This window comes from Marmota flaviventris, chromosome 8 (genome assembly GCF_047511675.1).
Source record: "Marmota flaviventris isolate mMarFla1 chromosome 8, mMarFla1.hap1, whole genome shotgun sequence".
Classification (NCBI taxonomy): domain Eukaryota; kingdom Metazoa; phylum Chordata; class Mammalia; order Rodentia; family Sciuridae; genus Marmota; species Marmota flaviventris.
The window spans coordinates 125,847,806-125,860,153 of NC_092505.1; the positions used below are offsets into that span (position 1 = coordinate 125,847,806).

At 32.6% G+C, this 12,348-nt stretch overlaps 1 protein-coding gene across 4 annotated transcripts in view; it reads left to right on the forward strand.

The window, feature by feature from the left end:
• Positions 1–12,348, forward strand: part of Stag1 (STAG1 cohesin complex component) — a 373,003-nt gene that overhangs the window by 285,818 nt on the left and 74,837 nt on the right. For all 4 annotated transcript variants that reach the window (XM_071615631.1, XM_027933685.3, XM_071615633.1 and 1 more), the window contains 2 exons: positions 421–535; positions 7,679–7,796. In XM_071615631.1, the coding sequence (XP_071471732.1) occupies positions 421–535; positions 7,679–7,796 (233 nt within the window). The remainder of the gene's footprint in view (positions 1–420; positions 536–7,678; positions 7,797–12,348) is intronic.

Genomic DNA, 12,348 nt, shown 5'->3' on the forward strand with positions numbered 1-12,348 from the left:
AGTGCTTATATTTTTCATTAATATTTGAGCATCGATTATTCAGTAAAAAATTTCCTTGTACTTTTCTTTTTTTAAACACAAGTATCATTTTTTTGTGTGTGTGGGTGGTGCTGGGGATTGAATCCAGGGGATTGAATCCAGGGTCTTGTGCTTTCAAGGCAAGCGCTCTACCAACTGAGCTACATCCCAGCCTCCTTGTATGTTTTATATATAGCTATACTTTATGGAAATTTTCAAATCCAACCATTTTTTAACCTTTATATAAAGGTATCAGTAACATATTTTTGTTGAAATAGATTGGTAATCTGATGTCAGATTTTTTTTAAATGATGAAATAATTTGTGTAATGAAAGAAAAGACTAACTGATATCCATGAGAATTTGTAATGCTCTTATTGTCGTCCCCCCTCCCCCCCACCAGGCTGTTTAGCAGACATGACCCACAAGCCGAGGAGGCATTAGCAAAGAGGAGAGGAAGGAACAGTCCAAATGGAAACCTCATTAGAATGCTTGTCCTTTTTTTTCTTGAAAGTGAGGTAAAAGCAAAAAAATTAACATTTTATTTTTATATACTACATATTAAATAAAATTGTCATTGAATTTAAAATCAAATGAAAGTAAGACTATTTCTACAAAGTTGTCTTTATAACTTGCTTAATTTTAGAATTAATACTCTACCTTTTGTGGAAGGAACTTCTGAATATATATGTAGAGCTATATCAATATTGAATATATAACAGTAATTGTTAAAACTTTTACACTATTACAGGGTTGCAATACTGCATACTATTTTGTTTTTCTCTTAAATATGTATCTTTTGTTTTAAATTATGTTATTAAACACTTTGGGAGTTGTCAAATTATTAACCATTAGTTTGATCATTTTTGAAAATTGCATTATTTAATAAGGAGTAGGGAAACTATGAATTTAGATGTTTTAAACTGTTCTACAATTCCCATAGCAGTGTTTTCATTGCTGTATCAGTTATCATGTAAAGAGTTTTATAATTAATACTCAATGTACAATTAGTATCTGTTTTTGCAGGGAGACTATAGTTTTTCTCACTAAAATACTGTTTGATATTCTGTATTTTCTATTGGGGGAATGGTCATCCAAACCTAAAGAACCCCTGAATAGCCGGGCACAGTGGTACAAGCCTGTAATCGCAGTGGCTCAGGAGGCTGATACAGAAAGATTTTGAGCTCAAAGCCAGCCTCAGCAATTTCTCAATGCCCTAAAAGCAACCTAGCAAGACTCCATCTCTAAATAAAATATAAAAAGAGCTGGGGATGTGGCTCAGTGGTTAAGCGCCCCTGGATTCTATTCCCAGTAGGGGTGGGAGTGGGGAATGAATAAACTACTGGGTTAGAAATGAGTGAGAATAGAGTTGTAAAGAAAACATAGAATTCAGACTGGGGTGGTGGCTCAGAGGCAGAGTGCTTGCCTGGTACATGTGAGACACTGGGTTCGATCCTTAGTAAATAAACTAAAGACATTGTGTCCATGTATAACTAAAAATAATAAGAAGAAAATATAGAAATATAAGACTCAACTTTATTTGGGCTATGAATGTTTTTGGTTTATGTTGGATTATCAGGGATGAGAAATTTAAGATTCTGTGAATACTCAAAACTTGAGAGTGCTGGTGGAACAGTATAGAGATGAGTTAGAAAAAGACAAATAGGTAGCTTATATGAAAATTAAAATCAGAGAACTGAATCATTGAAATGAAGGGGTGGGGGTTGTCATGGCAAAGCAGGGTAGAAGGGACAGTTGCCATAGATTTTTTAGTTGTAACTCTATAATAGACAAAGTAAAATCAGAAACAAACCAGCTGGAGAGTTTTCATTTGAGTCAAGAATGTATTTAAGAATATATATAGTTTAAATGATGTTTAAACTGTATTTAAGAATATAGTTTAAAATGTACATACAGATAACCTGGGGATCTTGTTAAAATGCTAGTTCTGATACAATGGCTCTGGATTCTTGAGATTCTGCATTTCTAACAAGCTCCTATGTGATATGCTTATGCTCTTGGTCCAGGGACCATATTTTGCATAGTAAGGGTACAATACATTATTTTCTTTACAAAACAAGTTTGGATATGTTATAAGATAAAATGAACGTGAATTTTTAAGAAAAAAACACTTAATACCCAATAAATACTACACTTACGATAACCCATTTCAGACTTTACCTTGAGTCCCCTTAGGGTTTAGAGGAATGGGATAAAAAGTATTATGAAATAGTCAAATCCTATCAACAGTAATTTTAAATATTGATAAGGATGGGTATGCAGATATAATTAAAGGAAATGTTTTGGATTTCTGGAAGCTCAAGAACTTTGACTTAATTTATTAAAAGGCGTAAGTTCTTAGTTTTAGGCAGTTTTGCCTTTTATTTAAAGCAGTAATTTATGGTGTTTATTATTGCTCTATTTTCAGATTGCATTACTGTATTACTTTGTTTATTGCCATTTACTAATGTGTTTCAGCAGTATTAAAATGTAATTATTTTACATGGCATTCTTGTTGGCTGCAGAAGCAACTGCAAATCAGATTTAAGGGTTTCTGGTTGATTCTTGGTTTTTGGCTTTTATGGTCTTCTGTATTTCAGAATGATCATTCTTTGTGAAAATCTTTCTTCTTATCCTGTTGTACTAGTGTGTACTCAGAGCTGCATGTTTATTGAATTCATATTCTTATAGTATGATAGGATTCCAATTGTGTCCTACTCTGAATTTTTTATTGTAACGCATGTTCATTAGTAAAATTTTAGTAACAGACACCTGAAATATTGAATTAACTAGACACTTTAGAAATCATAAGTAGGATGAGTCTTTTATAGATAAATTACAGATCACTTAACTGAACCAATTATCATTCTTTTCCTGGAATGTGAGATAAAATTATAAAATATTGAAAAGGATTTATAGTGTAGGTGAAATTATCTAGATAAAGAGATCTGCCTAAACTAGTTGTCAATTTTCTTGCAGTACTCAAAGGTGACATTTTTAAGCTACCACAACCTTTATGATAGTCATTAATGTCTAGTGACAAAGTACCTTCTATTATAAATGCAAGCCAGACAGTAGGATAAATGGTATTTCAATTTGATAAGTTCAGATTTTCCTATATGTAGTGTTCATATTATGATACTTTTCATAGAAAAGAAAGCTATTAATATTATTTTAGAACATTTTTTAAATAGTTTTTTAGTTGTAGATAGATATAATATCTTTGTTTTTATGTGGTGCTGAGGACCGAACCCATGCCTCATGAGTGTGAGGCAAGCACTCTACCACTGAGCTACAGTCCCAGCCCCAGAACATTTTTGTACAGTCTAGAGGTATGGTCACTCTCCTTATAGGCTTAAGGAATAATGAGACCAGTTATGACAGTAATTTAACACAGAAAATTGAACAGTGTATTGATATATCCAAGAATTCTCATCTAGAGTGTTCATTCTTTGTGCGTAAATAAGCTCTTTTGCTTGGGTTTTGTTTGTGTTCTTTATGATTTACCAGTGACTGACTCTATTTTAACAGAGGTAAAGACCCAATATAAGAGTATTTATAATAATTTTGAGATGATTACTTGAATTCTAAATGATTTGTCATAAAAGGAATTATAGTAATGTACCATTATATAGTGAAATCCTTAAATATATTTATCTGACAGATTAACAGATAGAAGAAACTTGAGATAAAATATTAAAAGTAGTATAATGTTTGAAAGATGAATCAGAATATACCTAGAAAATTATAATTTTCATCACCAGGAAGATGAGATTCGTTTATCTTAGAGGAAAACCAATAAAATAAATTATACTTTCATCTAACATGGTAAAAATCTACCTAAATAGAAATGTGATTTTAGATAATTTAAATTCCAAGTTTTGTTTTGGTTTAGTTTGGTTTTTAATAGCCACTGAAAATGCCTCAAGGCCTACCTTCTCATAGCTTCATCTCTTACTCCTTAGTATAAAATGTCTGAAAGGTGATTGTAGTGACCTTTTATCCTTTCCAGCCATGTTAGAATTCTTTCTTTCTTTTTTCCTCAAACATGAATTTACCTGGTATTTTAATAGAAGTTTGAGAATATCAAGTTCTGTGACTGTCACAGATGCCCAAAGACACGACAAGCCAGCTCCTGACTGATCATATTGTGTTGATTATTGTAACTAGAGTTGGTAAATTTACAACTCTTATCAGAAAATGATCCAATTTATTATCTTGCTTTTCTGATGTAAACGTTGAATTTTAACCTATTGGTTATTGATTTTAACAAAATACATTCTATTGCACCACTACCTTAGAGTCAGGTGAGTAAACTGTCAAAGAAGTTAGCATCTAGATTTACACTAATTTAAGCATTGAATTTTGCCTTTAGCTCCTCCACTGAAAACCTCAGGCTAAATTAGTCAAATGAAAGAGGTATTATCAGTTCATCAGAAGAGTGAAGAGTGTGTGGAATATATAAAGTAAATGAGAAGAGACTGACTGAAAAATCTATTAGCACTAGGTAACCCATTGCCCAGGGAGACAAAAATAGAAAATCCCTGTTTTAACTGAGGTGTTGCTGGAACAACTCAGAAATACAGTGAAGATGATAGCAGCAGAGACTAGTGAAGGGGTAATGCATAAATAGTAATTAAGTAGCTAGCTGTCCTTTACCTGAGCATATTTATCACTTTAGAACTGCTGGTCCACACATTTGGGGTATATAAAATGGATCTGAAAAGGAAAGCAGTGAAAGCTTCCAAAATTTTATAACCACCAACAGGGACAGGAAAATTTTGCATATAAAAGAGAAATTGTATATCTGTACAATAGAGGGGATTCCTGCCTGATCACAGATTCCCCTTTCCTGCTCCACCAAGGAAGCCAGAACCTTGCTATCAGTCTCAAGGAAGGATTCTAGTTAAAACTGTTCATGAGTCTAGACTGATCAACATATAAATTAGCAACCAAGAGTCTTTAAAACTTGACAAACACGAAATGCAACAGATTAACGAAAAGGTTTAATTCATACTACCAAATAGATGAAGACGCTTATAAAAGAGGAAGAGAATTCACATGAGTTAAAATGGTTTCTAAAATTTAAGGAGGAAAATCAATAAATGGCTTCAGTAGACACAACCAAGGATTGGCTATAGATAGACCCAAGGGATTTTTTTCTAGAAAGCAATACAAAAGATGAAAGAAAGGAAAAAGATGAGAGAGAGGTAGAAAGAATGGAGGAAAGAAACTAATCAAATGACAAAAAGTTAACCACTCATGAACTCTATATGTAAAATATTACTTGAGTATGTTTTCTAGCAAAATAGAGAATGAATACAATAAAAAGAAATCAGGAATATATGAAACTGGGTGAACAAATAAGTGAAAAAATTTAAATAAAGCTGAGCCTAAAAAACGCTACTGTGATGTTTAAGGCAGAAATCTAAATATTATTATGTAGAAATATAATGTTCAGATTAAATGAAAAGTAAAGAAATATGCTGATGATCTTTAATGGAAAAGTATAAGTCAAAATAAAGCTAAGAATGAAAGATAAAATACTAAAGAAAATGGCATAAGTTAAAGCACAGAAAATAAAATGCCAGAAATATTTCCAGCATCAGTAATCCAGTAAATGTAAACAGGCTAACATTCTGTATTAAAAGACAGATTGTCATTAGGAGTTGAAATAAAGAAATAAAACATAGCTATATGATGTTTACAAACACACTTTAGTTAAAATAATACCAGGATTTACAAATAAAAGTTCAGATATAACAAGAGCCCTCAGAAAGAAAACGGGACAATATCAAAAAATCAGAATTAAAAGACCAGAAACATTAAGAGGGATAAAACGTGGATCTATTTATAAAAGGTATAATCCACTAGATAGATAGATATATTGTAATTCTAAATATATATCTTATTTTATGGAAATGTGCATCTACACAGTCAAATAAAAGCACATCTATATAGGATGTTCATTTTTATAATAGTAAAGTGTACATAACAATTTTTTTCTTTTTAAGCATACAGTTCAGTAGCATTAAGTGCATTTACATTGCTCTATGGTCGTCACTGCCATCCATCTCCATAACTTTTTCAAATCTTCCCAAACTAAAACTATGTCCATTAAACTATAACTCTTCATTTCAGCATAGTCTTTAACAGAAGTGTTGAAACTATTATTCTTTTTTGTGCTTTCATATTCATTTTTAACACCTAGTTTTGTATTGCTTGTGCCTGTCATTGTTGGAATGATGTTACTGATGGTTCCAGAATAGTTTCTCATGCTAAGTGAGTTCGGAAAGTTTAAAATACCTTAATGCAAACCCTTGCCGTGTTCTTTTGAAGCAGAGATGATCATTATTATCTGCTCTGGCTTTAATAAAATTCATTAGGAGACTATGTATTGTGTTTGTGTGTGTGTGGTTTTCCTGGAGCCAGTGTGCAAGATTTAAAATGCAGTAGAAATGACGTATGGAACCAGAGTCAATGAAATCAGAGCATTAAACAAGTTATTAAAATTTACATTGAAGTTTAAAATATGGTAAAATTAGTAAGGGAGGTGAGAAAGAAAACTAAAGTACTTTTTGGGCTGTCCGTACTGATGAGAAATACGTTTTGTCAAAGACAAGTACAAGCATATATAACAAATAACAGTTAAAGGCTGGGATATAGCTTAGTAGTAGAGCACTTGCTCAGCATGCATGAAGCCATGGGTTCAATCCTCAGCACTGGGAGGTAAGGCGGGGACAGTAACGTGAAATAATATTTATCCTTTCTATGTGCTATTCACTGTTTTTATCTCTGTTTTGACGCACTTAACTAGTTTAACAGCCCAAGAATGAGTTGCAGTCTATAGTTTGAAAACCACTGATTCCTAGAATTGTTTATCTGGGTATCATGAGCCTCAAAGGCAGACTGTCTTTTATATAAGGGTGGAAATTATGAGTAACAGAAACTGGGACAGTGCCAACACCTTCTTCACTTCCATTGCCTGAAGGGCTTCTTTGTCAAAGTATAGTATACTTCTTTGTCAAAGTACAGTTTAATGACTAACAAGTGGTAGAGTTTGTCGTGAAGTATTTGATAAGGAACTTCAGTGTGTTTCTTTACTATGGGATCATGGGTCACTTGTGTAAAGAGAGTAATGACCAGAAAATGAAGGTGAGGTGATAGATGCATTGAGTTAAATGGAAATGAAAGTAGATAAAGAAGAGAGAAAATAACTTATGTTTTTTACTTTTTCACCAAGTTGAGGCTAGTACTGAAGTTTCAAATGGAAATCTGGGAGAAAGTAATAAATTTCCTAAAAGAAAATAGTTAAAAAGAGATGACCAATAGTAGTGAAAAGTGACCTAAATCCAGCTTATAATTTCAAGGATTCTGCTAAGTAGCAATCTACTATCAATTTCCTCATCTGTAAATGATTTCATTAGTCTTTAAGAGATCCTTAATTTTACTACTGTTCATGTTTGAAAAAAATGATTCTACATACTATATCCACATTATTGACGGTGGAATATGAATATATATGTTATTCTCCACATGGTTCTTAGAATCATTGACACCAAGCCATTTTAATTATAAAGAAAATGGTTTATTAACTTGCAGTATTAATAGTGATTTCTTTATTAAATGTTCTTTAGTCACACTTGATTTGTTAATTTTAGTTACACGAACATGCAGCCTACTTGGTGGACAGTTTGTGGGAGAGCTCTCAAGAACTGTTGAAAGACTGGGAATGTATGACAGAGTTGCTATTAGAAGAACCTGTTCAAGGAGAGGAAGGTATAGTATTTGACAAGTTGGTTCACAGATTGTTATGTTTTCATTTATAATCATACTATCCTATATAGATCACGTCTTAAAAATGAATGCCATATATCTTTTTCTCAATAGAACAGTTTTCTGTAACAAGGAAGTCTCTATGGTTTAACATCTTTCCATGTTAGCACTTACTACCATGCTGCACAAGGGCTTTAAAAATTCTTGTGTTACGTAGTATTCAAAAAAGTTTTCTTTATGCTGAGTTGAGACACAAAATACTGATATTACTCAATGTGAAAAAAAATGCATCCAGGATATTTTTGCTGTTTGATATGTAAACTTGGAAAAACTTTGATACTTTTTTTTTCTTCTTTGTCTTTCCAGGGAGAGGGTGCTAGGAATTGACCCCAGGGCCTTGTGCTTGCTTAGCACACAGTATACCACTGAGCTACATCCCCAGCATTGAGGATTTGTGATTTAATTAAAGCACAATCTTCCCTCTTTCATTTTTTTTCTTACCCTTTGTCTCCTTTTCTCTAAAAGTAAAGATTATTTTCCTTATGTAATTTACATACTTTGGAGGATTAAGTAAGATAATATACTATTGATTATTTGTTCTGCTTCCACTACCCTCCTAATGGTTCGACCCTTTGAAATATTGTAAGATCAGAATGAGCCCTCCCCTGCATTTGACTGTGCAAACAGGTCACTAACAGAGTGACCATCCCCTAAACCTATTTCAGTTTGATTCAGTGGGAGAAACATAGATAGACATCATCTACCCACATACACTCCCGTAAACAAGCTCAGTTTGCCTTTGTTGAGTATAACTCGAATATCTACCTCACATTCTCTTCCTTTATCTTCCCAAACTTTTCACAGACCTTTTTCTTCCATGATAAACCTTAGTTAGAAAATGACCCTGTTAACAAGTTGACAGAACCCCTCTGCTCACTAGGTTGAACTAACTGCACTTTGCATTCCTTTTATTTTCATGATCATAAGAATATGAACATATATTCTGCATTTTCTCCTTGTTATTTTGCTTATACATTTTCTTGCTCAGTTCACTGACTTCATACATTATATTTTTAACTAATCTTATTATTTTTCCTGTTGAAATAATTTTCCTTTCTAATCAGTACTACCCAAACAACACTGGCATAGTTTGAGTGATATATCCCATCCATGTTTTCAAGTCATTTTTTCCTTTACCACCTCATGTTTTATAAGGTTATGTCTAATAAGAAGGGAGGCAAGGAATGCAAATTAAGGGAAGAAGTGCCAAGGTAGTATGCTTTGGTATTGTTAGTTTTTACTTTTGTGTAAGATATGTAAATCAGTAAATTAATAAGTCTTTGAGTCATTAAGATGATCTATATGGATTTCTCTTCTTAAAATAACTATATGCTTTTAGATATTTCATTGTGGTTTAAATTTAGTTGACATTGAATTTCTTTGGCTTTCTGTTAAGAGATTGGTTTGGTTTGGTTTGGTTTGTTTTGGATATGGTTGGTCTGGTTTTAGCTATAGAAGCAACCTTTAAAATGGGAATCATTCTTTAAAGTGAACCACAGTTTTAGGATGTGATTGAATTTGAGTAGGGCAAGCCTGAGAAATTACATATAACAAATGTAGAATTGTATCTACAAGATAACTAAACTTTTTTCATACTTTTTGTGTGTGAGTGTTATGTCACTCATAGGGTCTGGCATCAAATGACATGCAAATCAATTTTCTGTGCTACTATTTTGCTGTATTTTATAACAAAAAAGCTACCTGAAACTTATTTTTGAAACTGATTGGAATTTATTTTTTAGACAGTTGAAGTGTGGCAAAATTTCAGTGAAGAAAATTTTAGTTGAAAGTTGAGATGTAGGTCTGAAATTTGGAGAAAGAGACACATTGTAAAAGACTAACACCAGCTTAAATCATAGTAACCTTAAGACTGTCTTGCAGTGTTTTTAAGGGGCTGGTGCGTGTGTGTGTGTGTGTGTGTGTATGTGTGTGTGTATTTGCTTATAGCAGAATAAAAATTGGATAAATGTTTAGTATAATAATGTGAGGATCTGGGTTCTTAATAGCTTTGTTGCCAGGTAACAAGTTATTTGACTTATGATTTTCAGCTTCTTTAACTTTAATATATGAACCTTTGACTAGGTAATCTTCTTTCATTGCTTCTAATGCTAAAATTCTGTATTCAGTTGATTGAAGATGCAAATGATGAAATTCTTCAAAGCAGGAATTGTGGGCTGGGGATGTAGCTCAGTGGTAGAGCGTTTCCCTAGAATGCACAAAGCCCTGGGCTTGATCCCTTGCACACATTCAATAACAACCATTCAAATCATTAATTTATTTATAATTTTAATAATATTTACTCTATTTTTTTTAAATTTTTCAATTTTGTACTTGTAGATGGACAGAATGCCTTTATTTATTATTTTTACATGCTGCTAAGGATCAAACCCAGTGCCTCACACATGCCAGACAATTGCTCTACCACTGAGCTACAGCCTCAGCCCAATATTTACTCTTTTATATATACCAAATATTATGTTAAACACTGAAGGTACAATATTAAACTAGGCCCATATAGATCTTATATTCTTATGAGGAAGGCAAACCAAAAATCAAGTTATGTACTCTTAACTATTTGTTAATTTCAGGAGTTAATAAATGTCTGTGAAGGACAGTAAGGAGGGTTTTTCTTTAGATCAAATCCTGATGGAAGACCTTTTTGAAGAATCCCACTTGTGAGCCAAGAAACAAAAGGAAGTGTCAAAAAAGATATGTCTAGATAGTGGAAATACCAATTGCAAAGCATCAGAAGCATGAATGATAATTTCATTCTAGGAGCTGTAATAACTAGAACATAGCCATTGGTAACAAGTGGAGATAGAGACAGAGATCAGATAATTTAGAATATTTTAAATTTATAAGTGAATTTTTTTAGTTTATTAGTTTGATTAGGATTCCATTGAAGGATTTTAAACAAGGAGCACTGTGATCCAATACATATTTTAAGAAAAATGCCTTTATATATGTGATTTGGAATAGGCAGAAGACTAGGTATGTAATTGTTGCAGTGGTCTCTATGAGAAACAATAGTAAAAAATTAGAAGATAGTTTATGAAGAAAGTAAGAGCCTATAACTCACTTAAAGATTGTGGATACCAAACAATAGGAGGAAGGGCAAGAGAGAATAACAACTATGAAAATAATGAGAGAATTATACCCTTTTACAAACCCAGTAAAGACGATAATCAAGAGATATATGGTTAATAATAATATATATTGTAGTGCTGTGGTTAATATCATATGTTGCTTTAAGACTTACACAAAGGTCGTTTGAAAATTTTTGTCCTGGTTGACTTTAAAGCGTTTGTTTTTAGTGATAAGACTAAAACCAATACTGAGAAAATAGAGATGATGTGTGAAAAGGTTTCCCAACAGTTAGAAAGTTGTGTAATTATTTAATAGTTCAAAGTCTAAGTAGTTACCTGTTTATTTCATTCAGTGTGACTATTTGGCTCTTGTCTAAGGCTTAATAAAGCTTGCTTAGTTCTCATTATTATGTAGATTTGCTGTCATATCCCAGAAGGGATTTAATTAAATTTCAATTGCTTTTGATTTTTCCCTGTCTCTCCATTCAGGGAAGGTTTCAATTTTGATAATATAAATTTAACAAAATTGATGTTAGTGGATAACTGTGCAAAGTTGAGTTCTACTTCAACACTATTTTGAGTTTTACTATATAGTGTAAGAAAGGTTCCATAAATCCAGGTATTATTCCTGAATTTTAAAAACATGCATTTAGTTCACAGACAACCTGTGCTTCTTTATTCACGGCCAAATTTTAAAAAGTTATGAAATTCTAGAATTGGAAAGTAAAAACGTTACTGAATGGAGTGGTATTTTGTATTGTTAGGCATTGGATCCTAGGCGTACCGGTGGAAAAATTGAATTTGTTTTATGTGTTTTTCCTATAATAGGCTAAAATTCATGTGTTTTTCCTAAGAAAATAAAAATTTAAGAAATGATTGACTTGAGATGGGTGCTGTGTCCACGCACATGTCATCCCAGCGACCTGAAAGGCTACAAGTTCAAGGCCAGCCTAGGCAACTTAATGAGGCCCTATCTCAAAATAAAATTTTTAAAAGGGGGTAGGTTTGTAGCTTAGTGGGAGAGTATGTGCCTAGCATGCCCAAAGTCCTGTGTACAATCCCCAGTATTGCAAAGGAAGAAAGTTGTATATGCATATTCCTGTGCAGGATAATTTTGCCATAGACTACAGGACAGGGTGTCATTATGTCTTTGTCTGCCTTTTCATTGCTTTTGCCTCAATTTAAAAATAATCATTGTAGACTTTTAAACTTTCATAGATTCATTGCATTTTTCCTTCTGAAGTTCTTTCTCTGTAATTCCTACCATCTATTGGGAAAGAGAGTTAAAGTATTCACATTATCCTTTAAAAAAGTATGTTTAAAAACACATGGGGTGAATTCAGAAGAATAGTACTTAATTTCTGTGAGGGAAAACTATAATGTTTTCTTAAATGATGTAAAACAAGATC